At 39.2% G+C, this 27,330-nt stretch overlaps 1 protein-coding gene and 1 pseudogene across 2 annotated transcripts in view; one reads left to right on the top strand and one right to left on the bottom strand.

Moving 5' to 3' along the window:
• The window catches only part of ITPRID1 (ITPR interacting domain containing 1), an 88,198-nt gene that overhangs the window by 45,144 nt on the left and 15,724 nt on the right, over positions 1-27,330 (bottom strand). For both annotated transcript variants that reach the window (XM_032401824.1, XM_032401825.1), the window contains 5 exons: positions 19,674-19,725; positions 16,963-17,049; positions 14,733-14,935; positions 10,681-11,255; positions 5,842-5,899 (listed from right to left, as the gene is read on the bottom strand). In XM_032401824.1, coding sequence (XP_032257715.1) covers positions 5,842-5,899; positions 10,681-11,255; positions 14,733-14,935; positions 16,963-17,049; positions 19,674-19,725 — 975 coding nt within the window. The remainder of the gene's footprint in view (positions 1-5,841; positions 5,900-10,680; positions 11,256-14,732; positions 14,936-16,962; positions 17,050-19,673; positions 19,726-27,330) is intronic.
• Positions 12,725-12,839, top strand: LOC116631196 (annotated as a pseudogene).

The following is a 27,330-nucleotide window of genomic DNA, read 5'->3' on the forward strand; positions in this document are numbered from 1 at the left end:
CTCTGACTTTTCATTTCCATACATGTAGGGGTCTGTTTCTAATCTCTATTTCACTGGTCCATCATCTTAAAAAAATTTTTTTTTAAAAGATTTTATTTATTTATTTGAGAGAGAGAGAGAGAGAACACACAGAGGGAGAGTGAGAGGGAGAAGCAGACTCCCCGTTGAGCAGGGAGCCCGACGTGGGGCTCAATCCCAGGACCCTGAGATCATGACCTGAGTGGAAGGCAGATGCTTAACTGACTAAGCCACCCAGGTGCCCCCCCCAATTTATTTTTAACAGTGGCATAACACTTTAATTACAATTATATAAGTGTTCATTTCTAGTAGCACAAATTCCTCCTCCATGATCTTCATTATTATCTTAGCTTTTCTTGGCCCTTTACTAGTACATAGGAATTTCAGGACAATCTTGTAGGTTCCACACAAAAAAAATAAAACAAAACAAAAATGAACCCTATTAGGATTTATATTGAAATTGTATTGTGAATTTTATTATTAGTGAAGACTTGGCTTCTTTATAATATTGAGTGTTCCAGTTCATGAACATGACATAGCTTTGCTTTTATTTAGGTCTTTGTTATGAGATATGGTAATATTTTATAATATTTTATAATTTTCCCAATAAATATCCTGAATCTTCTTTGTATATATTCAAAGGTACTCTTACAGGTTTATTGTTGTTGGAATTGTGAAAGAAATCTTTTTTTTTTTTTTTTCTTTAGTGTCTTCCTAATTTGTTACTGGTGGTGCTTGGAGATAATACTGATCTTTGCATTTTGCTCTTGCATTCAACAAACTTGCTAAACATTATTATTCTATTACTATGCCTATTAATTCTCTTGGGATTTCTATGCAGTCAGTTATTTTGTCTGCAAAGGTGGACAGTTTTTAAGTTTATATACATCTTACTTCATGGTGTTGTCATTCTGCTTTGACTTTTAGTTTGATGCTGAATAAAAGTAGTGCCAGCAAGTTTTGTTCGTAGTTGAATAGGATTTCGTTGAAGGTTTCGTTGTTAGGATTGATAGTTGCTATCAAGATTTGATAGATGCTTCTTAGGCTAAGAACATTTCCTTCTATTTCTACTTGCAAAGAGTTTTTGTTAATTCTTTATTGTTTATGATGAAAATACACTCTCAGCTTGTCATTTACCTTTTAATTTTTTATGATTGTTTTTCATACATAGGTGTTCCATGTTAGGTAGTGAAAAATTGATTAATTGAATTAGCTATTGCATTTTAAGCCACTCTTTAAAAATAGTTTCCTATTCCAAAATTATATAAAATTCATCTACATTTATACTTCTAGCCCTTTGATAATTTGGGTGTGTTTTTTGCATTTAATTGTCTATCTGAAATTTCATTCATCTAAAGTTCTATTGGTAAACGGTGAAATATTTTATAAACATACACATCTTTTTCCTAAGCTAACAAGTTGATCATATCATTTATTTCCTTTAATAACTTATCATTGTAGTTGATAAATTAGTTTTTCCATTGTGAAAAAACTGAAATGTTCAAATGAAAGCTAGTTTTCAAGGATTAGTATACTTTTAATGCTTTACTGCATTTAAATCCTCGTTATTGAAAAATGTTTACATCTGTATTCATAAGGAAAATTCATCAATTTTGTGAGCCATCTTAATCAATTTTGAAATCAAGGTTTTGTGTTGTTTTTCTTTTAATCTAAAAGGAACAGGAAAGATTTACAAATGTTTGCATTATCTGGAAGATTTATACAGAAGAGCAATTATCTCTTGAAAAATTGTCTACTCATGTAACAATTTTGGTTTTACTTTGTCATTGTTCTTTGCTTCTCTTAGAGATAGTTTTTGGTAAACTCAAGTTTTGTTTATTTTTCCCCTCTATGGTATAAGTTTACTTAACAGTTCTATTATGTTACTTTGTTAATTTTTTGGTTTAATTTTTTTTTGGTTTAAAATAGATATGTATATATGAATATTGACAACATAATACCAATATAAATTTGGTAATATAAATACTTACATTTTCTAAAATATCATCCATATTAATTATCCCTAGTTTTAATTATACCACTTGTATTGGTATTGGTATTCCTTTATAATTTAAACATGGGTTTTGCAAATGATATAACTTCTTTTCTGTATCAGTGGTTCTGTCTTTTCTCTAGTTTTATTTTGATTATCTAATTTTATTTGTATGCCTTTCTCTCTTCTGTGGTTTGACAACTTTGTTTTTATTCCCTACACAAAAAACTAGTGCTTTGATTTTACTTATCAAATTATTTTTTCCTGCTTTCTACATGATTAATTTCTGGCTTCTTAATCTCTAACTTCTAATTATGTTTATATTACTGTTTTTATGATGATGTCTTGAGGCAAATAATTTATTTTAGTTCTTACATGTTCGATAATGAAAACAATTAATGCTATGAATTTGCCTCAGATTACTGCTTCTGTTCCAGGTCTTCAATTTTATATGAAATATTCATCATTATTATTGAAATAATCTGAACTTACAGTTTTAAATGAGCAACTTCTGCACATTTTTTAGGTTGGAGAACTCAGTCCCCAGGTCCTGGATTTAGTATTTTGTTTTGCTTGTTGGGAGGAGGGAGTGTTACTTATATTTTTATTTTTGAATTTGAATATTACTGCATTTATCCATGATAAGGTGGCCTATACATAATGTGTGCATATGTAAGAAATCAATGAGATCGTCTTTGCATTTACAAGTTGTTAGCTCTTTTAATAAAATATACCAAGAACACTGAGAAAGAATACTTATTTCAATATTTTTCTATTATGCTCATGTTTTCAATTATAATATTAATATATTATCTATCACCTTTTACTATGTCATGTTTGGTCTGTAGAAAACTGAGAGGAATATTAAAATTTCCCAGTTTTGGAAGAGATGTTGGTCAAAGGATATAAAGTTACAATTGGGTAATATAGATAAGTCTAAAGATCTAAGGTACCTGGTGACTATAGTCAATAATACTGTATAAAATATTGAAAATTTGCTAAGAGAGTAGATCTCGGGCGCACTTACCACACACACAAAATGGAAACTGTGTGAAGAGATGATATGCTGAGTAGCTTGGTTATGGTAGTCATTTCAATATGTATATGTATATCAAATCATCATGTTTCATACCTCAAATACATACAATATATTTAAAAATTAAAAAAACAAAAAGTGTCCAAAAGTTTTGGACTAGTTGTCATGGGGAGCAGAGAATTAATAACAACAAAATCTCCCACTTTTATTGTGTCAATTTCCTATAGTATCACCAGAATTTTTTGCTAAGTAGTGTTATGAAAATAACATATGCACACGGTAACAAAAGAAAATTAAAAGATGCCAATTAATTTAAAACATGTTAGTCTCCCTTCTGTTAAGGTACTTCCATTAGCAGTTTCTTATATATTCTTCCAGAAGCATTCTGTGCATACTTTCTCCCCTCAGTAGAAATAGATAACTTTTTTAATAAAAAGAGATGCCTATGTAAGGTATTTTGCACATATTTTTTTTTCTCATTTAACAACTGTAGATCTCAGAGACCTTTCCATATCAACACATAAATATCTGCTTCATTTTTCAAAATAAAGTCTGAGTAGATTTTAATGTAAAAATGTACCATATTTCTTTAAAGCTAATTTATACTTTTGGGCAGGTAGGCTGCCTCTAGCTGTTTGTTATTATAAATATATTTTTGCAGTCAAAATCCTTGTGTGTACACTGGAGTCTACTGATGGGTCAAATTGCAGAACTGGAATAGTTGCATACCTTTAAAATTATGTGACATTGACAGATTATACTTCAAGTACTTAGGACGATTTTAACTGACAACCAACAATGGGTAAGTTTGTTTCACATTTTTACTATCACTTGGTATTACTAAACCTTTAAATACTTGTGACCCTAGAACCACAGTTGATTATTATCTATCATGGTTCTTTGGGTTGACTCAGCTCAGCTATGTGGTTGTTGATTGGATTCTCTCATGTGGTGGCAGTCAGATGACATCTGGCCTGGAGTCATCTGAAAGTCTAACTGGGTTGGACATCTAGGATGCCTCACACGGAGGCTCGTTCAAGGCTGTCCACCAGAGTGGACATTCCCATGTGGTTTGGGATTTTCTCAACATGAGGGCTGGTTTCCCAGAGGGAATGTTCCAAGAGCAGGTATCTCAAGAGCCAGGAAGCAGCCAGGTGGGTTAAGGGCTACACACTGGACATAGCACAGCATCACTTCCACCATATCCTATTGGTCAAAATAGTCCATGTACTTTCATTTTCAAATGAAGTCATCTTGGTAACTCTGAGTCAAAATTCATTCATTGATATTCATATACATATATAAATTCATTCATATATAATTTGTTCATATATATAATGAATTCATTCATTCATTCACATATAAATAAAAGTAATCTTTTCCCCTTTTTCTCATTAATGGAAATAGAACTAGTTTTACTTATTTTTTTTTCTCAGTCCTATTTTTTCTTTGGTTAATGACACTGTTTTTGAAAGTAATAAATTATATTTGCTTTACTTTTGTTCGGATTGTCTCCATTAGGTTAACCTTCACTCATCTTACTTTGCTCTCTGAATTTGAAATTAAATGTAGGTTAGTGCTGTTGCCTAACTTTCCAAATCATTTTTTGGAATGATTGAGGTGCCCTACATGATATCAGCAGACCTCTTAATTGAATGTCAGGGAAGGCAGTTCCTGTTGGCACAGGGACCTCCAGCTTCATTGAGAAACATTCAATTAGATGGAAAACAGATGCTTATTTTTGTCTTATAAACCTCAATGCAGGTTATGTGGTAATTACTTCGAAGAGCAGGATAACAATTTATGTAATCAGCAGGACCCTATAATTACTAATGCATAATTTCTAAACAGCATTTAGCAAAATGAGGCCCATACATACACTTTGTAATGAAAAAGATGTGTTTGACACCACACTAAATTAAATTAAAAATTTGCATATTTTCTTCCAGGAAATGCACTAGCTTCATCTGCTTTATTTTGCTTCACTAATCCCTATCTACTTTTAGCTCTGTTATAGGATCATGGAAATGCTGAATCACAATGATGGCTGAATGGGAGCTTAAGAATGAGGAGTAGAGAAAGCCCTCCTTCTCTGCTGTCTAGGATTCTATAACAGGATTCTGAGAGATTATTTGGAAAGTGACATCTAGGCAACTTGTTTCCACGGATAGTTAACATGAAGGTCCTACCATCACTTAATTTAGAATGTAAGGGCTAGCAGAGAACTTAAAAAATTACCTCCGCTTACCTAAGACCCAGTAAAATGATATGACTTTTGTCACATCAAGCACTTGTCAGTAGGAGTTAGAAAGTATTCACTCAGTTAGTCCCAGTTCTATGTGGAATCCCTTCCACACTCCTGATCAAATCACACAGAGTTAATCTGAGACAAACCACATGCTGCATCAGCCCAGGGATGTGGGACATATCTGTAGTAAGTCGTCTGAAATTTATATGTACACTGGCATTGCTAGTAGGGTTTTTTTTTTAATTTTTTATTGTTATGTTAATCACCATACATTACATCATTAGTTTTTGATGTAGTGTTCCATGATTCATTGTTTGTGCATAACACCCAGTGCTCCATGCAGAACGTCGTGCCCTCTTTAATACCCATCACCAGGCTAACCCATCCTAATCGTAGTAGGTAGGAATTGTAGTGGTAGTAAATAGCAGTAGGAGTAGCTATGCCATCTTCTGAAGATAATTTAAGCTATACATATTAAGAAAGTTGAGTACTAGTTCATCTTTCTGAAAGGCCATGGATGACTTTGCACACCGTGATAAATCTTACCTGTAATTCCCGACATCATGTCAAGAGGATTACCGGTCTCTTCCTCAAAGCTCTGGACCTGAGACACCAAAATACATCAATCTCATTAGGAATGTTTTCATAATAAATTCACTTCATTTATTTAATCAACATATAATGAGTGCCTCCTGGCTAGTGCTAAGAGGATTAACCATGACTTCTGAACTCAAATAGCTTACAGTCAGCTGCAGGCTGGTGGCATGTACAAGGCACTCAGGATAAAAATTAAAGAACTAAAGGAGATCAGGAGAGAGAAATGAGGGAATCACTTCCAGACCCTGTCTGGAAGATGTAGCATTTGAGTGAAACTTAAATAATAATGTTATTATTATTCTAGATTTTTTTCCTTTTTTTTTTTCTCCTAAAGAGCTTTAAGTATATTTGGAGAGAGCAAGTTATTTTCCACGTTTAATTTTATCTCTCTAAGGGATTTATTTATGACTTGGTAAATTTATGGAGAGCAATTCAGAAAATTCACAATTCAGTTGCTATACAGAGCTTAGATAGCTCAAAGAAAATCGGTTTTCCAAATTGATAGAGCAGAATTTATTTTTAAAATTCTTTTCAGAAATTAATAAATACTACTCTATTGAGAATAGAATTACGCATAAAACAAAATAATAAGTATTTCTTTACAAGTAATAATATAGGTTACTATAGAAGCTGGATAAATAAAAAAGTAAAGAAGGTAAGAAAACAGTGACTGTTAATATTTTGGAGTGTGTTTTGCAGGTTTCCTTTTTAATATGTTTTTTCCTGAATATAGTTATGTAATCAAAATTTTTCACCCAATCAAAATTTTTCACTCAAAACTTAGAAGGGGACATTTTTTCCCACTTGTAAGATTTCTTTGAAAACACCATTTTCAATGACTTTACAATAGACCATATTTAGAAGGTACATTAATTTACTTAATGGTTCTCCTAATGGTGGAATGTTTTCTGAATTTTGCCAATAAAAGTAATAATGGTGAGATGAGTATCCTTGTACAGAAATCTTTTTCTACATGTCATATTATTTATTTGGACTGGTGTCTGAATAGTGAAAGCTGAATCAAAGGACATTTAAACATTGTGGTACATGTGGCCAAAGATGACCTTTAACTCAGGAATAGAGGACCACAAGGATATAGCTCAGCAATGTGAGAAGAACTATCTATTCCTTCTTTTTAATCCTTCATCTCTTTTCTTCAAAGAAGTTATTTTATACTTGTAATTAATTAGACATACTTCTTAACATTATTTTTATTGGTTTTATAACTCAAACCAGTGTTCAGCATATAAGTTTTTAAGTACAATAAGGAGATTGTTTCGCTCTGATTATTATCATAGAGAAAAGCCCATTTAGTGCGATGTAAAGTATGTATTCATCTGTCGAGAAATAACCCTCAAACAACAAAATCCCAACAATTTAAAATGAAAACCAGATGTATTCTTGGGTTAGTCCACCGGAGCCAAATTTATTAATAAATTTTTAAAAATTAAAAATAAAGAAATAGTTATTAACTTTGGAAATACTTCCCACCTAATCAGGATGCTGGTTGGCATTGTTTAATAATATGGGCAATATTCTCACACATGAGTTCTAGAGAGCAGGATCCCTGTATGGAAGTGGGAAGAAGATTAAAATGCTTTATTGTGGATATAAAGAAGCATCCTACCTTGACTTTACAATTGCAGATGCTTCATTAGTATTAAATTCTCAATATGTTTGGCAATTAAAAAAGAAAGGAACAGACTCAGTTTTACTAAGTAAAATTAAACACAAAAAAAATCTATGCACAATTTTCTTGGAATCATAGTTTTGAAAAGTGAGCCAAATATTGCCAAATTCAGCCTTTAATAGGATGTTAGGGAAATCATCATAGATTGATCTGGAGGCAAATTTTGGCCAACCACAGTTGAAATTCTGATAGCTAGATATTTAAGGACATTGGCTTGTGTTTTAAATGCCATGAAAATCTGCCAATTTCACACATATTTTTCATTTCTTATAATTGGATTTTTAAATTTGCCATTAAAAAATGACTATTAAATCTGGCATTAGCTCCTGTTTAAGATGCAACCTACCCAAGCCTCATTTACTCATCCGTTGGTATCGAGTGAAACAAATATTTTTCTCCCAGTCTGTGATGAGGATGTAATATTTTTTAAGTATATTTTTTAGAAAAACAAAATTCAAGTAGTGAGTTTCTTTTATATTGTTTTCGGGGCTCTCTCTGCCTTAGATATGCAGACAGCCTCTCACACACACAAATCTGGGCAAATATTAAAGAAACACCATAAACAAAGTTGGCTATGTAGTTCAACAGAATATTCTGTTTCTCTATGGATGCCACCCACAGACTAAATTAATATTACCAAATATTTTTCTCGTTGACTTACTCATTCATAAATATTTACTGAGTACCTACTATGTGCCTAAAAACAGGTGAGTTTGTTTTCTTTTATTTTGGTGTCTGAGTTTCTTCCCACCCCCACATATACTACCACATAGCTTTTCCTTGAATAATTGTCATTTAAGAATATTTGATAGTGTACCATGCAAGAACTGACATTCTTTCCTCAGTCCTTTTTATGCTGAATATGATATTTATCTCTCTCTGTACTCTCACATATAGATGGCATCCAATGGACATTATTTTCCTCTAAGTCAGTCTAGCCTGAAGCATAAAAAACTTCGTAAGGGAACAGTAGCCTCTGTGGGGTGTGCCAACAGGCTGGAGATGGTGACATTTCTTGTTTGGACCGTAGGTGATATAGCAGACTGACAAATGGTTTGCAGATTTTCTTGATATTCATTATAGAACTTTGAGTAGTAGCTTGGTAATTAAATAATCTTTGCAAGATTGAATTAAAAGAAAATAATTTTTCTTAGTGCCACCTCAGTTTATCTTCAGATCAGGGCACGAGACCAAAGGTCTGCTTTTTTCTCCATTTGTAATTTTTATTCATTTGTAAGCTACTGGTTTACATTCAGATTAATATTTTAAGGTTTTTTCAAAATACTTTAAGGTTCTTGAAATCACTTTGACATAAGACATGTACACATATAAGCATATATACATAGATATTAGGAGTATTGACAGCTACGGATTTTGAGGCAACTGTTGTATCTTTGTGGGATGGGGAGGGCTACAAATAGGCATATTCACCTACTTCCTCCTCTTCTTTTAGGGCTATGGGTAAGCCTTACTTCCTTCAAGTTCCTTGGTCCTCTAGCCCCCAGCGGGTTAAGAACCTCTCTTCTTGCTCCCCAGAGATCCCAAACGTGTCTAAAGTGATATAAAAGTTTACCAGTAGAGCTGGCACTCTCCCTGCGTGTTACTGGTTTCTGGACCCATCTCTGCCAGGGCACAGAGGTTCCTGTGAGGGCGGAGTCTGCCCCCCAGAGCCCATCAGAGTGCCTAGCATGTCCAGGGCTCAAAGGAAAGGCGGGCCCACCCTCGGATTTGCATAAAAATACCCTGTCCCACTTCTGGATAATTTACATGATAAAGGGGAAAATTTTGCTCTTTTGTTCTTCCTTGTCATTATATTAAAGAAAAGAGAAATGTGTGAAAATGTGTGTATGTTTTTTTTTTTTAAAGACTGAGGAGTGCATGGCGGGGGCTGTCATCTAAATGAGGGTGAAAATTAGCATGAGTGAGGGAAGGTAAAGATGAAGAAGCACATTGAAAAATATGTGAATTAATATATATACATATATATACATATTTGTTGTTTTGTTTGAACAAAAGCTCTTTAACTGATTGACTGACATTAGTCTTTCTCCCAGTCAGGAGAGAGAAGTGCATGGGGTTATGAGGGTCTGACCCTGGGTGGATGGGAAATGAATGGTGTGGAGAGGAGAAAACAGGCAGTGTGAAGAGGCATGAGTGGGGAAAGGGTCTGTAAAAGTATAATCTTTTCCCTATCCCATGTTTCACGCCTGTGTTTTAAGAATAGAATGTATGGTGATCAGGCTGCATAACATGTGGTAAAAAGGATGGAGGCAAGCAGCCACTGATGCGTGAACTTCAGTCAGCCCACAGGACCCATGCCAAGGGGTGCTGTGCCAAAGTGCAGTCCAGGGAGAGCCAGAAGTGGGAGAACTACCCCAATAAGTCAGCCTCAAGTGCATTCATACTTGCCCGGGGTCGGCTCACAGCGGCATAGAATGAGGCGGACAATGCCAACTGCACGGGCGCCGGAAGAAGGTGGGACCAGCCCCAGAAAGGTATACTGGCCTAGGGATGAGGCTGACGCGGAGAGCTCTTGGTGCACAGAGTGGTGAATATATATGTGTGCAATGCAGGTCAAGTTATGTGAGTATCGATAAATTCTAAAGCAAGCAAACAAATAAAATACTAGTCCTGTAAAATCAAAACCAAACCCAAGTCCCTAGTTCTTTATCCAAGGCCCTGCATGAGGCATCATGGGGGGAAATACTTCCAAGACACATCTCCTTGAGGACAAAACCTGGTCATCGGGGAGCTGACAGACCAGCGGGGGAGATGTCATCGACACACAGGTACAGTCTCTGTCATATAAGCTCTCCCTGCCAAGGCTGTGAGAAGCCAGAGTGGAAGTGGTGGGCAAGTTGCATTGAGTGGCAAGCACTTGTTTCACCCTCCAAGGCGGTGAAACAAGGAAAGTTAGAAAGTGGATGGAAGCATGCTAGAATGGCCTTAAATGTCCTAGACTAAAAACAGGAGTTTGGAACAATAAGATATAATGCTGAGGGGGTGAAAGATTAAGGGGTCAACTGAATGTAGGAGGCAGAAAATGCCTTGGGGAGGGTTGTTCCCTTGGAAGTTGAGCGTGTAGGTATAACACTGACCTCTTCCATTTCAAAGGAGTCTGGTGCTTCACTTGCGACACAAGACAAGCTCTTGTGCTTGTTAGTTTGAGTAGAGTTCACCTTTTGAGTTCTATCCTTGACTGACCTCTCAGACATACAGGAAAGAGGAGCCCTCTTGGCCAGTGTGGATGAGCAAGACCATTGCTTGCTCAGAAGACCTCGGGGAGAATGACAAGGTACCAAATCATCACAGGCTTGGAGAGATGAGTGCTCTGCCGAAGGAGACAAATGACTTTCGTCATCGTTGTTTGTCACAACTGGTAACTCTGCTCCACACTCTCCTGATTTTGCAGAGGTGATGAAAAACTTGCCCCTCATCTTCAATGACTCTGATGCTTTTGGGCTGCAGTCTCTCCTAATGCTCTGCTTTGAAGCTCTCTTGAAAAGTTCACCCATTTTTCTTCGATGTTCTTTGGCTTCATTCACTGAGGTTCTTTGCACCTTTTCCCCTCTATCTTCCTCTTCAGCTTTGTTTGGCAGGATGTTAACATTATCCAGCAAAGATGAGAAGGCACTGACTGCGTGGTCCAGGATCTCCAGCTGTCTGAAACGACCTGAACAATTCAAGGAGCACAGAATTTTTAGACTGCGTCTTTTCCACGAAACTGCATGCATGTGGTCAAAATGGAAAAGGTTGGTGACACATGTGTTTTCAAGATGGGAAGGACTACAAGCTCTTGAAACTCAAGTTTTTCTCAGTACATGCCACTGGTTATTATGGAGGTGATTCCCCAACAGAAGGAGATGCCATTGTGTCACGGGGAAAGTGAACACCTTTTATACTTGGTTAAATATGCATGACTATATACATTCATATATGCCTGTCGTGTTTATGTGTGAATCCATAAAAACTATAGGCGAGGATGAATCTTAATTTAATCTTATATATTAAACTAAATGGTAAAGAGTGAACCTAGCTCTTTCATATGAGGTGAACTTGCATATTCTTCCATGGCTTTAGGTGGCAGATATCTTAATCATCACTTCCACCATCTCCACCTATACTGTCACCTAATAGTGTGCAAAGATTATGGAATATAGAGTCAGAAGGCCTGGATCCAAATCCCAGGTCAACCAATCCCTGGAAGGGTGATGTCATAGTAAATGAATTAATAGAAATATGGTGCCTAGGGCCTGTGCCAAGCACATAGGAAATGGTCAGTTTCCTCATCTGGAGAATGAGGGTAATAATACCCATCTTATGTATCTCTCACACCTGTTGTGAAAAGCACAATGCTGTACAAATATCAGGAGTTAGAGTTATAAATGTGTAAGACTCAGGACGGAAATATATTGTCCTCAATCATCCAAGAGAAGACAGTCATTAATGTGAAAATCCATTTGCCTTTTCAAATGAACCAGCTCCTCGATTTGTAAGTCTTGCTGGATGGTTCATTTAGGCAATTCGCAAGTATTGACTTCATTAACGTATGGAAGGGACCTAGTGCAGCTAGGGCAATTTGGGGACACATTGCCACTTTGAAAGAAAATGGTGAAAAATAGTTTTGGTATCTCCAGATAATAAAACCAAAATGATGGCAACAGAACACTTTGTTTTTATTACACAGCCTTTTCTCAACCCCGGTGATAGCATGCTGGGTTGCATAGCTCAGCAGTGGGCAAAGGCCACGTTGGTGGGTAAGGACACTGTCCTCTGTTCTGTAGTTTGCACCAGCACAGCAATGCTACTGACTTTCCCATGAGCATATCCTTGTGCCTACCTGCTCCCTTCACCGGAAAAGGGAAGATAGTGACTACCAATCCTTCTACTTTAAAAACTGTGATGGACTTTTCACAGAAGATGGTGATATTTTTTTAAGACCAAGATGAACTCTTGGGTTCTGAATATTTTCAGAAGCATTCTGATTACATTTTTCCCCTAAATTCAGCTTTAGTTGAAACTAAATCTTTTTTTTTTTTTGTGAGCCCAAGGGTATGACTAAATCATAATTGTACTTTTATGATTGTCTTAACATCCATCCTATAGCAGAATTGTTAGACTAAGATAAAAATCTATCCATTTAGCTTTGCCCAGGGGCAGTATCGTAGCCAATGAGGTTTATCCGAGGCGCGATTATTGCTAATTGAAAAATCTATCCATTTAACTGGTTGAGTCAATTCAAAGAACACAATCTTGTGGTATTAGAGGAGTGGGAGTGTTTTCTTATTGTTTTGTTTTTTGTTTTGTTTTGTTTTTTGTTTGTTTTTGACTTTGGGGAGATTGAGCAATGAAGCAACTGATTCTCATCCCTTTAAGTTTGAAGCTTTTTTGGGCACCTGGGTGGCTCAGTTGGTTCAGTGACTGCTTTTGGCTCACGTCATGATCCCGGAGTCCTGGGATGGAGTCCAACAAAGGGCTCCCGGCTCAGCGGGGAGCCTGCTTCTCCCTCTGACCCTCTCCCCTCTCATGCTGTTTCTCTCTCTCAAATAAATAAATAAATAAAATCTTAAAAAAAAAAGTTTGAAGCTTTTTTTATGGACTTTGAATGAGACATACTTTCCCTTCTGTTTTTAGAACAACCAACTAATTTTATTATTTCTTGTTTTACATTTGATCATCTCAGTTTTTTTGAATCAGAGGTGTCCTGGTAAGTGTTGAGTGAGAACAGTTACTGTGCGTTATTAGCACGGTGTTGATGGTGGAAATAAGAGTGAGGCACAATCACAGGACTAGGGGCCCATCTCCCGGGTCTTCTTTAATCCCTGTGTCAATTTCATCTGTAAAATGTTTACATCACAGCTCAGGTCAAACACTCCCCAAATAGTGAGAAGTGCTATTATTTTCTCCAAAGAAAGAACTGATCAAAGACCTCACATTTCCCTATGTCAGGAGGAGACAACAAAGAATGATACTAATTTCCTCTAAAAGGTAAAGAGACATGGCATTGCAATACCTTCAGGGATACATACTCTTTTTTAAAAATTGCATTGTTGAGATTTTGAGACCCATTTCACCCACATGAAAATGGGGGGGGGGAAACAGAGGCTAAAGTGAAAAACCTAAGATATTTGATTGAGAAAGACTTTCATGAATTTATTTAAAGAACAAATTTCAGAAACAGAATTTTGGCATTTTCTCCAGTCCAGAATTCTGCAAACTCTATCCCATGGGGGAGATGTTCTTCAATGCTCCTCCAAGAGGGGTTTTGTATTTAAATGATTTTGAAAATGCTGCCCTGCATCCTCTCTAGGAGACCCAGAGTGTACTTCAGCATATTAAGCAAATTCTGAAGTACATAAACCTGTTTAACTCCCAGTCATCTTTCCCCCAAATTATTTGAGCATAGTACACATGCTCCAAGAACATCCTAGTAATGTCCTAGAGAAAAGTATTCCATTGAGCACCAGGTGGGGAAAAATAGCAGCATGCGTGATAACTAAGAGGGTAAGGCATAGTTAATCCACAAATCTGGAAATGTGACAGCTTAACACCTACCACTTACAGCTCGTGGTGGAATAGGAAGTGTTCTAAGCCTCATACATGAGGAAATTAAGGTTTCACCTTGTGACTGGTGATAAGCTTTGCCAGATCCTGGTTCCTCTGCCTCCTGGGTATGTGGTTATGGTATACATTAGTGCTGTTCACCGGTATTGCATTTTCTTTTTTCTGGACATATGGTAAGATTGCACATTCTCACCCCTTTGGAGTTAAGCATGGCCATGTGACTGATTTTGGCCAGTGAAATCTGACAATGAAATCGTTGGGTAAATTCTGAGCAGAAAGAGGTAAGAGTCAAGTATGATTCTCCATTTCCACCTTTTCTCTGTCACTGCAACCAGTGACATTCCAGATGATGGGGCCAAGTCCATATAGGAGGACAACATGGAGCAGATCTTTCCCCCAAACGCACACATGAACCTGCAGCAGACACACAGAGTGATCAAGACGTACACATTTCTGTTCTAGGCCACCGCAATAGAGGGCTGATTGCTACTGCACACATCTTCCAGAGAGTCCCTCCTGCTACTGTGGCTCATCTGGCCACTCACCCCCATTGCTGAGATTCGGAAGCCATGCAGCCTTCACTTACCATATAAGTCAGGGTTCTCAATGTCCATTCGCTGCTTTTGAGCTTCAAGAAAAACCCGGATGTTGATTCCTCTGGCGGCTGAGCCACAGCCCAGGAATCTGGCTGGGATTTGTGTACAGATGTCTGGCTCATCTGTACCAAACCCCAGATCCAAGAGAATCTCCACTGGATCTTCTTCCCAAAACTCCAGCCATTCAGGAATGCTGTGGTAAAAATATGAATATCTTTATCCAGTAACAGTTCACTTAACAAAATCTGTTTTTTTTTTCTAGTCACCTTGCCCCCCCCACCCCAATCTTCCAGAAATTGAGTGGAAGAAACCTAAATAGACAAATAGATGGTGCATCTACCAGAGCTCATACATACTTACTTAAAGGATAGTCCATCACTCCCACTCAGGGACTGCTTGTCTGTACTTTCTGTGCAAGACCAGTGAGTTTATTTATCTGACTTTCCATTTCATAATAGGCAAATGTTAAGTTAGATAGGGCAGAGAGATTGTGGGTCAGAAGCCAGAAGTAATACACTGATAACCACAAAGAAATGGTAGTTCATGGCAATGTGAAACAGAAGAAAAAAAGCAAAACCCTGTAAACAGTGGAACTCAAAAAAGAATGTTTTTAAAAAGAATCAGTCTGGGAGCATTGTCAGCTACACAGATCTGTTGATGAAATCACTAAAGGCAGACTCCAAGGACTGATACTTACAAGTAATGATTTTCAGTCCCTAAGTAGGATTAAAGTATGTTCTGTATTTTTTTTTTTTTTTTTTTTTTTTTTTTTTTTTGGACGTGGGTGAGAAATAAGTGGTTTCTTTAAACTGTTTGACTCAGTTTTGGTACTTAAAATAATAAACTTTGGTTATCTGGAAATTATATTTATGTATACCAGCTACTTCCCAATTACTGCCCTTCTCCTTGGTGACTGGTGCTATTGACCTTTTAAAACTCATGGACAGTGTGGGAAGCAGAACTTTTGATAAGGTTTTCCTAGGTTTGCTAGGCTCTTTTGTTGCAAGTTCCCGTTTGCCTCTACTTTCCATGCAACACTAAGGAGCTTATTTGAGATAGTTTGGATGATTTATTTTCATGACTTCATCATTTAAATTGGATTAATTACAATTCATTTATTTAGCCATTCACACATTTAACAACAGCCACCTGTAGTCTCCTTGGGCTGGCCCACTTACCACACATTACCCAACATCGCGTTCACACTTTCTTATGTGACATAGAGATCTGGTGCTTTGCCTCCTGATTCGATCAAGGAAGAAAAGATAAGCCAAAAACTCTTACTGCAGGGCTTAAATGGCTCAGCTTGGATATCCTAATCATTGGAAACAACTGGAGACCAGGGGTACCAATCACTTGATGCCTTTAAATAAAAAAATTTCAAGGGAGAAAAAAATTCTTGCGAGAAATCTAAATTGCACATGAAAGATTTAATCTGTGGTCGTATTGACCTCACTGTACAAATTTTTATCCTGCCCATTTATACAAATATTTATGGAACATCTGTCACGTTCCAGGCTCTCTGCTAGGCACCCATGGCACAAAAAGGACCAAGGACATAGTTCTGCCTTCCAGAGGTTCAGAACCTCATGTCCAAGAATGTATTTATTGATTGATTTGTCACTAAACATATTTTTAATACCATTAACTCTTATTTATATTTAATTATGCAAGAAATACCTAAAATATATTCACCTTGTTAAAAAATTATTATATTATACATAAAGCTCTCTTTCCTCTTAGCCATTACCCCCACCAATCCTGACTCCCTTCCTACTAAATTTATATGTATCCTTCTAGATATTTTTCTGTTACATATATGCTTTCTAGTTGTAACTGGTTCGCTCTATAAATAGTAGCATACTCTATGTATCTTTCTGCATCTTGCTTTTTTCCCTTGAAAAATATGACTCGAAGATCATTCTAAGTTCGTGTATATAGTTCTCTCTGCCTATTCCTTTTATCACTGTGTAGAATTCCATAAAATGTGTTGGCCAGTAGTTTGTTTGGCCATCTCCAAATTTAGTTCAACAGATATTTAGTTTGATTTCACTGACTCTTTTACATTGTTCTTGCAAGTTGGAGACTTGAAAATCCTTTATTTATTCTCTCATCCGTTCATTCAACAAGTTATTTCTCAAGTGCCTATTTATAATTTCATGAAATCCATTGTCACACCGAATGATTTCTCTGGATGACAAGTGCCTGGAAATCACATACCTTTGTGGTATACTTGCAGCAGAATGGCAAGAGTTGAAACTGGTCCCTCTGGAAAGGGTAGGAGTTTCTGAAAACAGATGCAGAGATCTACAGTTGGGGGAAAATACCAACGATGAGTTGTGTTGATTTAGATAGTCCCCTGGAAGATCATTGTGAATCTTTCCCTTCCAGAACAAACATTTCCATTTCCTCCTCATTTCTAATAATCCCATAATGGCCACACCTTTGAAAAAGAGAGAGCATGCAGTGGAGAAGCTGCTCCTCTTTTCAAGAGCGTTGTGTTACAGAAGGTGTGAGAATTTAAGTGTTAGGTGCCCGCCAGTGCTCATTATAAAGGTGACAGAATGTCTCACTTTTGACAGATGGCAAATCATTGGGGAACCTTTCAGGAACACAGCTCTGTTAAGCACCAACTTTCCAAAGAAGTTAAAATTGTGTGATGAAAGAGGTACGGTGAGCAGTCACTGAAGTGACTCTGTATTAATTCCCATAATGGTGAAGGATTCCATATCGCAGGGTTAACAATCTCCAAATGCTGTCTCCGGGGCTCCTGTGGCCATCCATGTGCAACAAGGAGTAACCGACTCCTCTACTACCACAAAAAAGAGTGTCACTCTATCCAAATAGGCCTACATTGCAAGTCATTTGAAAGCACTTCCAAACAGAATGAAATCCTGTTGTAATATAGTTCAGCTTTATAGAGCTTGGTTATAGCATCAGTACATCTAGCCTCACCAGTCAGAACAACCAGTTGGCCCAAGATTGGAATTAATCAAAGAACACCATGTAGATATCAAGTTTCCCTAGGAGACCAAGTTATCTTGAATTTACCTTAGTCCTTGTCCCACATTTAGTCAGAATAGCTGGTCCTTGCCTCTTTGTTCAATTGCTTCTCTGCGTTAAGGTGAAGAAAGTGTATGTTTCTGAATAATAAAGACTCTGGTTTTAACAGATGGTTGAGTTTGCTGGGAGCCCCAGAGAGACGCAGAAGATATCCTTTTATTTATTGCCTCCCCTCAGTTTGTTTTAAGCCTGCCATATTTCTGTTTCATTCTGGGTTTGAGGATCACACCTTACTTTGTAATGTTTGGCAGAGCCACCCAGAAACTGCCCTGGCCTTGGATCCAGGAGAATCCCTGTATGTATAGTCATGGTTCTAACCAAGCCATGAGAGCAGGAGTGAGTCACTGACCTTGGCTTTCATTTTCCTCTTCAACAAAATAAGAAAGTTGCCTAAGACATTTCTGGGGTCCTTTAGAGCTCTCTGATTCCATGAGCAGCAAAAATAGCTAATCTGCTAAGAGGGGAAAACTATGACAAAGTAGCGTTTTACTTGTGACTTGGTGGGAGTCAGAGGGAGACAGTATTGAATACTTGGTTTTCAACGAGTTGAGATTATCTTGAAAATGCACGGGTGGCTGAGGTATGGGAGCAGAGTTCCCAACCTCAAAAAGCTCACAGTCTATGCCAGTGGTTCTTAAACCAGAGTGTTTCTCAGAATCATCTGAGGGGCTTGTAAAAACACAGATTTCTGAACCCTACCTCCAGATTTCCTGACTCCAAATGTCTGGGATGGGCCTCAAAAATTGGCAATGCTATTAAGTTCTGAGGTGATGCTATTGCCACTGCTGGGCACTACCTTGAGACCTAGTCTATCCTCGTATTAGAGACTCTCGCTGCTTTCTACCTGTAACATTGGAAATCTTATGCATAGTTGACCCTTGAACAACATGGGGGCTAGGGGCACTGACCCCCGACACAGTCAAAAATCTACATATAACTTTGGACTCCCCTAATACTTAACTACTAATAACCTACTGTTGACTGAAAACCTTACCATAAGAGTCAATTAGCACATATTTTGTATGTCATATATAGTATATTGTGTTATACAGTAAAGTAAGCTAGAGAGAAGAAAATGATATTAAGAAAATCAAAAGGAAAACACATTTATAGTACTGTATTGTACTTATAAAAAATCTGCCTAGTGAAATAAGTCAGTTGGAGAAGGACAAATACCATGTGATTTCACTCAGATGTGGATTGAAGACACAAAACAAATAAACAAACAAAGAAAAAAGAGATAAACATAAAGCCCCAGACTCTTAAATACAGAGAACAAACTGGTGGTTGCCAGAGGGGAGGTGGGTGCTGGGATGGGTGAAATAGAATTAAGAGTACACTTATCTTGATGAGCACTGAGAAATATATAGAACAGTTAAATTGTTACATTGTACACCTGAAACCAGCCCTGTATGGTAATTACACTTGAATTTTAAAAATGTCTGCATATAGGTGGACCCACACGTTCAAAGCCATGTTGTTTAAAGGTCAACTGTATTATTGCCCAGCGAACAGCATGGCGATGAATAATATTGACAAGGTGAGAATACGAACGCAACTATTTTATGAACCGGTCCTTCTGAACCGTTGTGTTATAGTAAAATGCCTTTTATGCATATGTTTTAATTAAATTCTTTGCCCACACCCCACACCAGCATTTGTTGATTGAATCTGTTCACTCCTTTATGACGTTGAAAGAACCTCTATTTCTCTCAAGGCTCGTGAAAGCATTCTAGGTGCTGTGGCTAAACCAGTGACAAGATCCCAAGCTCCCTGGCAGTATTAAGGAGTCTCCTCACTTCCATTTCATTTATGAAAGATGTGGTTGTAAAATACTGGAGTGGAGCCATGTGGGTCCTGCCACCTACCTCATGTAGTCCTTCACTGTCATGTGCACCATTCCTTGTTCATGCAAAGAAACTGCAACAAAGAAAAGAGGAGATGAGCTTAATTTCCTTTAAGCACATAGAAGATTTTCTGGTCCTCAAATGAATGAAGAGGGGATCGATTTTCATATCTGAGATGGTATCGACGTGAGGTACAAGGCATCTCTGTAGCGAACAAGACAGAATGTAATTAATGGCTAAATTGTGTGACAACCACTTGAAGAAATGTACTTGTTCAGTCAAGAGGGAAGTCGGTGGCAAAGGATGTAGTCAGCAAAGGTTTCACGGAGAAACCGGTCCTTGTCTTGGATTTTTAAGAACGGGCAGAATTCGATGGATGGAAAAGAGGTGTGGCCAAGCGCGAAGAGTGTCTGTAGCAAGTCTGATGAGATCATAGGGCATTTTGGAATACTCACTCGTGGTCCACAAGGGGGAGGAGCAAGGGTGGGGACAGGCAAAAGAATACACGAAGGACCCCGCATTTGTGGACCGTCTGCCATGCATTTGTATCTGCTAATCCTTATGACAGTCTTAAATCTAGGACCTATCCTGATTTTTCAGATGAGGAAACAGACTCACAGGAGTTGAGTAATGAGCCCGTGATCACACAGTCAAAAATAGCAGATCTAGGAATGTATCATTACCTCGATGATTGATTATAGCAATTACAGTTACTATTTACTTAGCATTAAGTTTATAGGAGGCAATGTGCTAAGCACGTTGCATGCACCACCCCTTTTAATTCGTACAACAAATCTATGGAATAGGTATTACGAATCCCCCTTAACAGAGAGGCAAACTGAGACCAGCAGGAGGCCACAGCTTATTTTTATTTGTTGCTGTTGTTTCTTTTCAAAACACCACACTGCCAACACAATGTCCTGTAGCTTATTTGAAAACCAGAAAGAGGAGTTTATATGTATGTGTCGGGCCATGGATTTTGAGCAAACAAATAAATGTGAGAGAGATGATGCTGAAGGTCCATTTGCCTGGTTAGTGGTGCTGAGGACAGATGAGAAGAGCTAAATGTTGGGAGGCTCCTGAACGAGCCGTGGCCACCTGAAGGATCTGTGTGTCATGATGTAACGCTGCGGCAGGCGTCTGCAGCGGGAAACGTTCAGAACAGGGGCCAGTTCCTCCGGAAGTTCACCAGCCTTCTCATTTCCTCTCACGGTGGCTTTCCTGGGGGCGAATGTGTGACTTGTATAAAACTGGAAGACTCACCACCCGCACTTCCGTGAGAAAGTCAAGTTTCTCATCACAAGAAATATATGCAGGTGGGGAGAAATTTTGGAAAAACAAACCTAAATGATTGAAACATATTTAAAAAAAAAAGGGTTGAAAATAATAAAGGGCTCTTCAGCCTGGAGCCAGAGTTCTTGTCTGGGTAGGAGACTACGAATAGATCTCTAGGTATCTGTGAACTTGCCTCCGAGTGCCAAATTTTGGGGTGGAGATTAGAATACGTGTAGTTTCCAGCTGTTTTTTCTTTCTTTTCTTTTTGAAGATTTTATTTATTTATTTGACAGAGAGAGTGAGAGAGCACAAGCAGGGGGAACAGCAGAGGGAGAGGGAGAAGCAGGTTCCCTGCCAAGCAAGGAGCCCAATGCGGGGCTCGATCCCAGGACCCTGGAATCATGACCTGAGCCGAAGGCAGAGGCTCAACCATCTGAGCCACCCAGGCACCCCACCAGCGGTTTTTTCAAAGTCTCAGTGACCCTGCTGAATGGGGCAGGAACACTGGTCTAGAAAGATGAAGCCTCGAAGCCTATCACTGAGGTGTGAGCAGACGGTGAGTTCTTAACTAAGCCCAGAATACACAACTACAATTTTAAAAGGTAGCAAGAGCGTGGTTGCGATAAATATCTGCCCTACAAAAACAAATGGAACTCTGTCACACAAGAGTCATAGGGAGTGAAAAATATAAATCCATGATGTGCTTTTCCAGCACTGGGACCAAGCCATTTAGAGTCTCACAGGACAGTATGAAATTATTATTCCTTGCCTGTTGGAGGGTTTGTTGGGTTTTAGTTTAGTTCAGTTGTTGTTGTTTTTTTCCACTTTGCTAATTTGTAAGATAAACTTCCTGGGCTTGTCAGGGTTAGGTCCTTTTTCCCTTTGCCCGTTTTCGGTAATGAACCTGAACCCAGAGGCACCAGCTGGTGGCCCAGTTCTCGCCAGCCCTGGGGTTCCTAGAATTTCCTTAAAATTCAGAAGAGACAGCAGCATTGGCCCAGATCTCTTCAGGGAGCAATGTGTCAGAGCCCACTTGTGCTGCAAACCTCTGCAGTCTCCATCCTACTCGCTTGGTTCATTAGCGGTTACCTGCCTGGCTCCCGGGAGCATTTGAGTCTGCTACCTCTGACCACAAGAATTTGACACCGAGGGAATGCCACCATGGGACAGACAAACTGCTCCTGTTACCCTGAATTTACTCAAGCTTCTGTAGGCATCATGCTCCAGGCTGCCCCAGGCAGAAGGTGGTCCATCTATGGATGTTCCTGTATCCATCCCATGAGGCCCTGCCTGCTAGGATCTCCTTACGTCCTTCTCGCTTCTCTAGTGGCTTCGTCTTGCTATTTTCCCCAATTTATTTTTTCCTTCTAAGATACCCTTATTAGGCTTTTAAAACCAGATTTTACGCTTTAAAAGCAATGGTGGATTGAGGAAGGAAAAAAAATAATAAGGTCCTCCTATCCCTAAGGCTCATAAGGGGTGATTTGGAAGAGAATTAAAGCAAGAAAAAAAGTTCTCTGCTGTACTCACTACATCCCATTGCATGGGTTAAAATGCCAGTTCTGATTCCCTTTTAGATACTTGAGTCTCCAACCGCCCTCCCTACTGTTAGGTGGACTTCTGCCATCTGAAGCAGCACACACCGCACTTAACCCTGCAAAATGTATTACTGGAGAAGATGTAGTGAGATATGCAGAAGGCACTAATTAGCACCTTTATTGGCTTAGAAAGCATTTTTTATTTTGGTTTTCCTAAGCATTTCTGACTGATTCATGGAAGACATTTGGTTCTTTGGAATATCGTCCAATAGACTAATCAAATTACATTTTCACAGGGCTCTAAAATAATAGCATTCTGCAGCTTTCTGCATATTTAACTCCTGCGTGACCAAGACTCGGAGTAGAAGCCGTCGGCAGGGCTTATTTGTCTCAGTTTGCACATGATAACAATCTATATTCTTACAAAATAAAAGATTTCTTCATTCTCCCCGACACTCATGCTCAGAATCTTAAAGCCAATTGTAATGCTCTGCTCTTCTCCACTCACATATCTGCTTATTTTCCGGATGCAGCTGACTCCTCCTCCCTCTTCCAGTGCTGAGCCCAAGCCCTCGTGACCTCAAGCCTGAGTTCACAACAGCATCTTCCCAAGGTGTGCACCATCTTCCTCTCGCCAGGAGAAACATTGGAATCTGTCATCTCTCTTCTCAGAAACCATTCATAACTCACTCTAATAGAGATGGCAAGTGTGTAACACGCCTGGTTCCATTCCCCAGCAATGCACCGATGGCAGCTATCACTAATTATTCATGACCTTCTGTTCAGGTGAACAAAGATACGGTCTCGCAATTCTCCTCAACACAAACCCCAGTTACAACTACCTCTCCTTTGACTGGAACCTGAGATGATCTTCATACATCAAGTGCGAATCCCTCTTTCTGGATTTTAAGGCATTTATAACCGGACAACACCCTATTTACGAGAAAAATTTCCACCTTTGTTCCCCAGCCTGAAACCATTTCTCTAGTCCGACCGCCTTCTATATGCCTTCTTGCACACATTTGGTTTTCTTTTCATTCTGTGCCTTTGTTCAAGCTCCTTGAACCAAGTGACATTGTCTTCCTTTGCCTCTTTGTTTTTTTTCAAACCCGTATCGCTCTTTGACTAGCTCAGGTTGCTCTTCTTTGAAGATTTCCCAATCTGACTTACATCAGCTTCATTATGGACCAGTTTTACTGAGATCTTTTGTTGACTAACTTTGGGGAAATCATATGTGTTAGAGATCATTCCTACCTCAGTGGGATTTACAATTTTGTTAGTGAGGCCGCTCATATCCCTAATAATTTGAGGCAGCATGGACCAAGTGCCATATGGGTAGAACCCACCATGGATGTAACTGGTGTGCAGAAGAAAACTTGAGGCTCTTAGTGCAGGTGTCAGGAAGGGCCTTATAGAGAATATGAGACCCAAGGCACAGCTCAAAAGAAGGCAAGAGGAGAACAGAACAGGAAAGACTTTAAGACAGGAGACATTAGATGAAGAAAGGTGAAGCGTCAGGATAGCAATGAAAGCGGATAAGACAAGAGGGTCTTGTGAAACATTGGCACAGATTGTATTCAGATTGCAACGGTCCTGGGAAGTCAGAATGACATAGGTGAGAGCAGGAGCCATGCACTCTACGTCTTTGTATTCTCCACTAGCACAGTGCTTTCTTTTCTTTTCTTTTCTTTTTTTTTTTAGAGAGAGAGAGAGAGTGCAGAGGGAGAGATAATCCCAAGCAGGCTGCACGCCCAGTGGGGAGCCCAATTTGGGGCTCGATCTCACGACCCTGAGATCATGACCTGGGCTGAAATCAAGGTCGGATGCTCAACCGACTGAGCCACCCAGGAGCCCCTCTATTAGCATGGTTCTTTGCTCTGAATGCTTTTGTTTGATAAGCATTAAGGGAGCATCTATTATGTTTAACTGGATTTACATCGACCTCATCTTATAGGCCACAGATTTTAGAATTTGATCTTGTAAGTTCTTATTTAATAAATTCCTCTGGAAAGATGTAACTTTATCCTTCAAGGACCTCTCTGGGGATTGGAGAAGAAATATCTAAATATTAAAAGGACAAATGAATTAACCACCCCTCAAGTAATCAATGGCTCCAAGCTGATCTTTGACAAAAACTTTTTTTTTTGCTGTAGACGTTGGATCTGGTTTTTTCCCCTCACAGTTATGCTTCGCTGTGTTATAAACAAGGGCACATTATATAAAGCTTTCCAGTGACACATGCATTCATGTAGGTGTCTGTCCCAGCAGGGTAACTCCAATGCACTCTCACAGGGCAATGGTGCAAAGTCTAATTTGTTCTTCAGTGGTGGGAATGGGCTTGTCGAGAACCAGCTCCTCTCCCCAGGCTTTCTTATATGGAATCTGGGATTAAGAAGAATCAGCAGCCTGAGAAGAACCAGCTCCTCTCCCCAGGCTTTCTTAATATGGAATCTGAGATGAAGAAGAATCAGCAGCCTGAGAAGACAGACCTTCACATCCATGACCACATACCATTTAGCACCCCAACTGAGCCCAAAGAGGTTCTGACTGTCCTATTGTGTTTGTGGTTATGGAAGGTCCACGGATCCTCAGTGAGCACAAACCGAGAATCAAACTTGTGTTTGCTTATGATGTTGGTGACCACTATGAGGATCTGCACCAGTGGTGGTGGTTCTCAGAAAGGCAAAAGCTAAAGAAATTGAAGGAGGCCCATAAGGGTCTTCCCTGTAAGTCACGCATGTGCCTTGAGTAGACAATGCTCTGGAGATATTTAGGATGACTGCCAGACCACTCAGCTAAGATGGCCAAATATTTGTCAGAAGGCAGGGCAGACAGTGAGAGGGCATCTTTTTTGAAAGCCGACCTTCATGTGGCTTTCCAGAGGAGTTATTTGATGCATCTTTTTTTATTTTAAGATCCAGATATGGTCATTTTACATTTCCATAGACACTACTCAATTGACATAAAAATTAATTCTACTCTAAAAAATTTCAATTCTGGAGGACTGTGTCCTGGCTCTGAAGGCGGGTGCACCAGAACCAGATGACCTGGAGAGAGAAGCAAACGCCAGTGAACTCAGCCACGATGCTCACACTTTGACTTTTCTCGCAGGGGGATTGGTGCAGGGCTTGCTTTCCTCCTGGGGGCTCCCATGCATAACACATAGAGTATGATCCTGGGCCTTTGGAGTGGCAATGTGGCTCCAGAGTCAGACAGATCTGAATTCAAATCTTGACCCCCTTACCTACTAAATGGGCTACTTTGGGCAAGTTACTTAACCTTTCTGAGTCTCATTTTCCTCCTTGCAAAAGTTAGTAACAGTAATATTTACCTTGGGAGATGGTTTGGGTAAATGAGATAACATAGGTAAAGTACCTAGGCTGTGTGCCCTTTGTGTGTATTCATTTCTCCCCTCCCAGTTCTACTGATGAAGAGGCTGACATGCCAAGGGTGAAGGGCTTTATCTCGCATGATGGTACTGAGCACAATGGGAAATGGGCCAGCCAGATTCCAGTTTAATAAAAATGAGACTTTAGGTAGCCACAGAGCAGCATGAATGCCAAAGAGTCACCATAAAAGGCCAACACCCCATCTTGGCCATCTCTAAATTCAGAAGGAATTCAGCAATAGGACCCCTGAAGCCTTATGCCACCTCCCCCACCCCATTTTATCTGGGACTCAGTCCAAGACCTGGAGGCCCACTGGAATGCTTTCTATGGGAGGTACTGTGTCACCTGTAAGCTGAGCAGGCACTTGGATCTTGTTGCTACTTCATTGTATGAAGACCTCAGGAGTGACCAATGAGGGAATCTAGCCTTAGAATAAATTCTACTTGTAGTGGGTTGAATTTAATTTCTGTATCTGAAATCTCATTTTATTTTTTTAAAGATTTTTAAAGGTTTTATTTATTTATTTGAGAGAGAGAGAGAGCGAGCACAAGTGGGGTGAGGGGCAGAGGGAGAAGCAGACTCCCCTCCAAGCAGGGAGCCTGATGTGGGACTCGATCCTGGGACCCCGAGATCATGACCCGAGCTGAAGGCAGATGCTTAACCGACTGAGCCACCCAGGCGTTCCTGAAATCTCATTTTAGAATGCATCCTTTATTTAGAAATAGGGTTTTTGTAGATATAATTAGTAAAGGTGAGGTCATACTGGATTAGGGTGGGTCCTATGTCCTTACAGAAAGAGAAAAGCTTTCCCTCCACAAGGAAAAGCGGTCATGTGGAGACAGAAGCAGAGAAGGGAAGGCCGTCACCACAAGCCAAGGAATGTTGAGAATTTCTGGGAGCCATCTACAGCTAGGAAGAGGCAAGGGAGGATTCTTCTCTAGACCCTTCAGAGAGAGAATGACCTTGTCGACACACCTTGAATTCAGATTTCCAGCCTCCAGAACCATGAGAGAATAAATTTCTGTTTGAAGCCACCAAGTTTGTGGTAATTTGGTATTGCTGCCCTAGGAACGAATGCACCACTCTGCATCATACTAAGATTGCATGAGCTGTTCTGGGATTTTTCCCTCCAGTTGCGAACATTCTTCTCTCTCCTCTTCCATTTCTTTTCATCTTGCCACAGTTCTTCTCCTTGCCACCCTCACCATGACCTTCAGGTTACCAGTTGCTGGTCCTGTTCTAGCTTCCACATTTTTTCAGTATGACCCTTGGCTTCTCTGAACTCTGCATTTAGTGGTCTCATCGTGGCTATGACCAGTATGCAGAGGACTGATAGGATGCTGGGCTTCAAATTCCTCTGACCTCTTCTAACCAGCTGTGCCCCCAAACCACAGTGCTTGATCACTCTGTGGCCCAGATTCTTCACCTGCAAAGCTCAGATGAACACCAGCCTTGCTCCCACACAGGTTACTGAGT

This window comes from Phoca vitulina, unplaced genomic scaffold (genome assembly GCF_004348235.1).
Source record: "Phoca vitulina isolate PV1807 unplaced genomic scaffold, GSC_HSeal_1.0 scaffold4, whole genome shotgun sequence".
Taxonomy (NCBI): domain Eukaryota; kingdom Metazoa; phylum Chordata; class Mammalia; order Carnivora; family Phocidae; genus Phoca; species Phoca vitulina.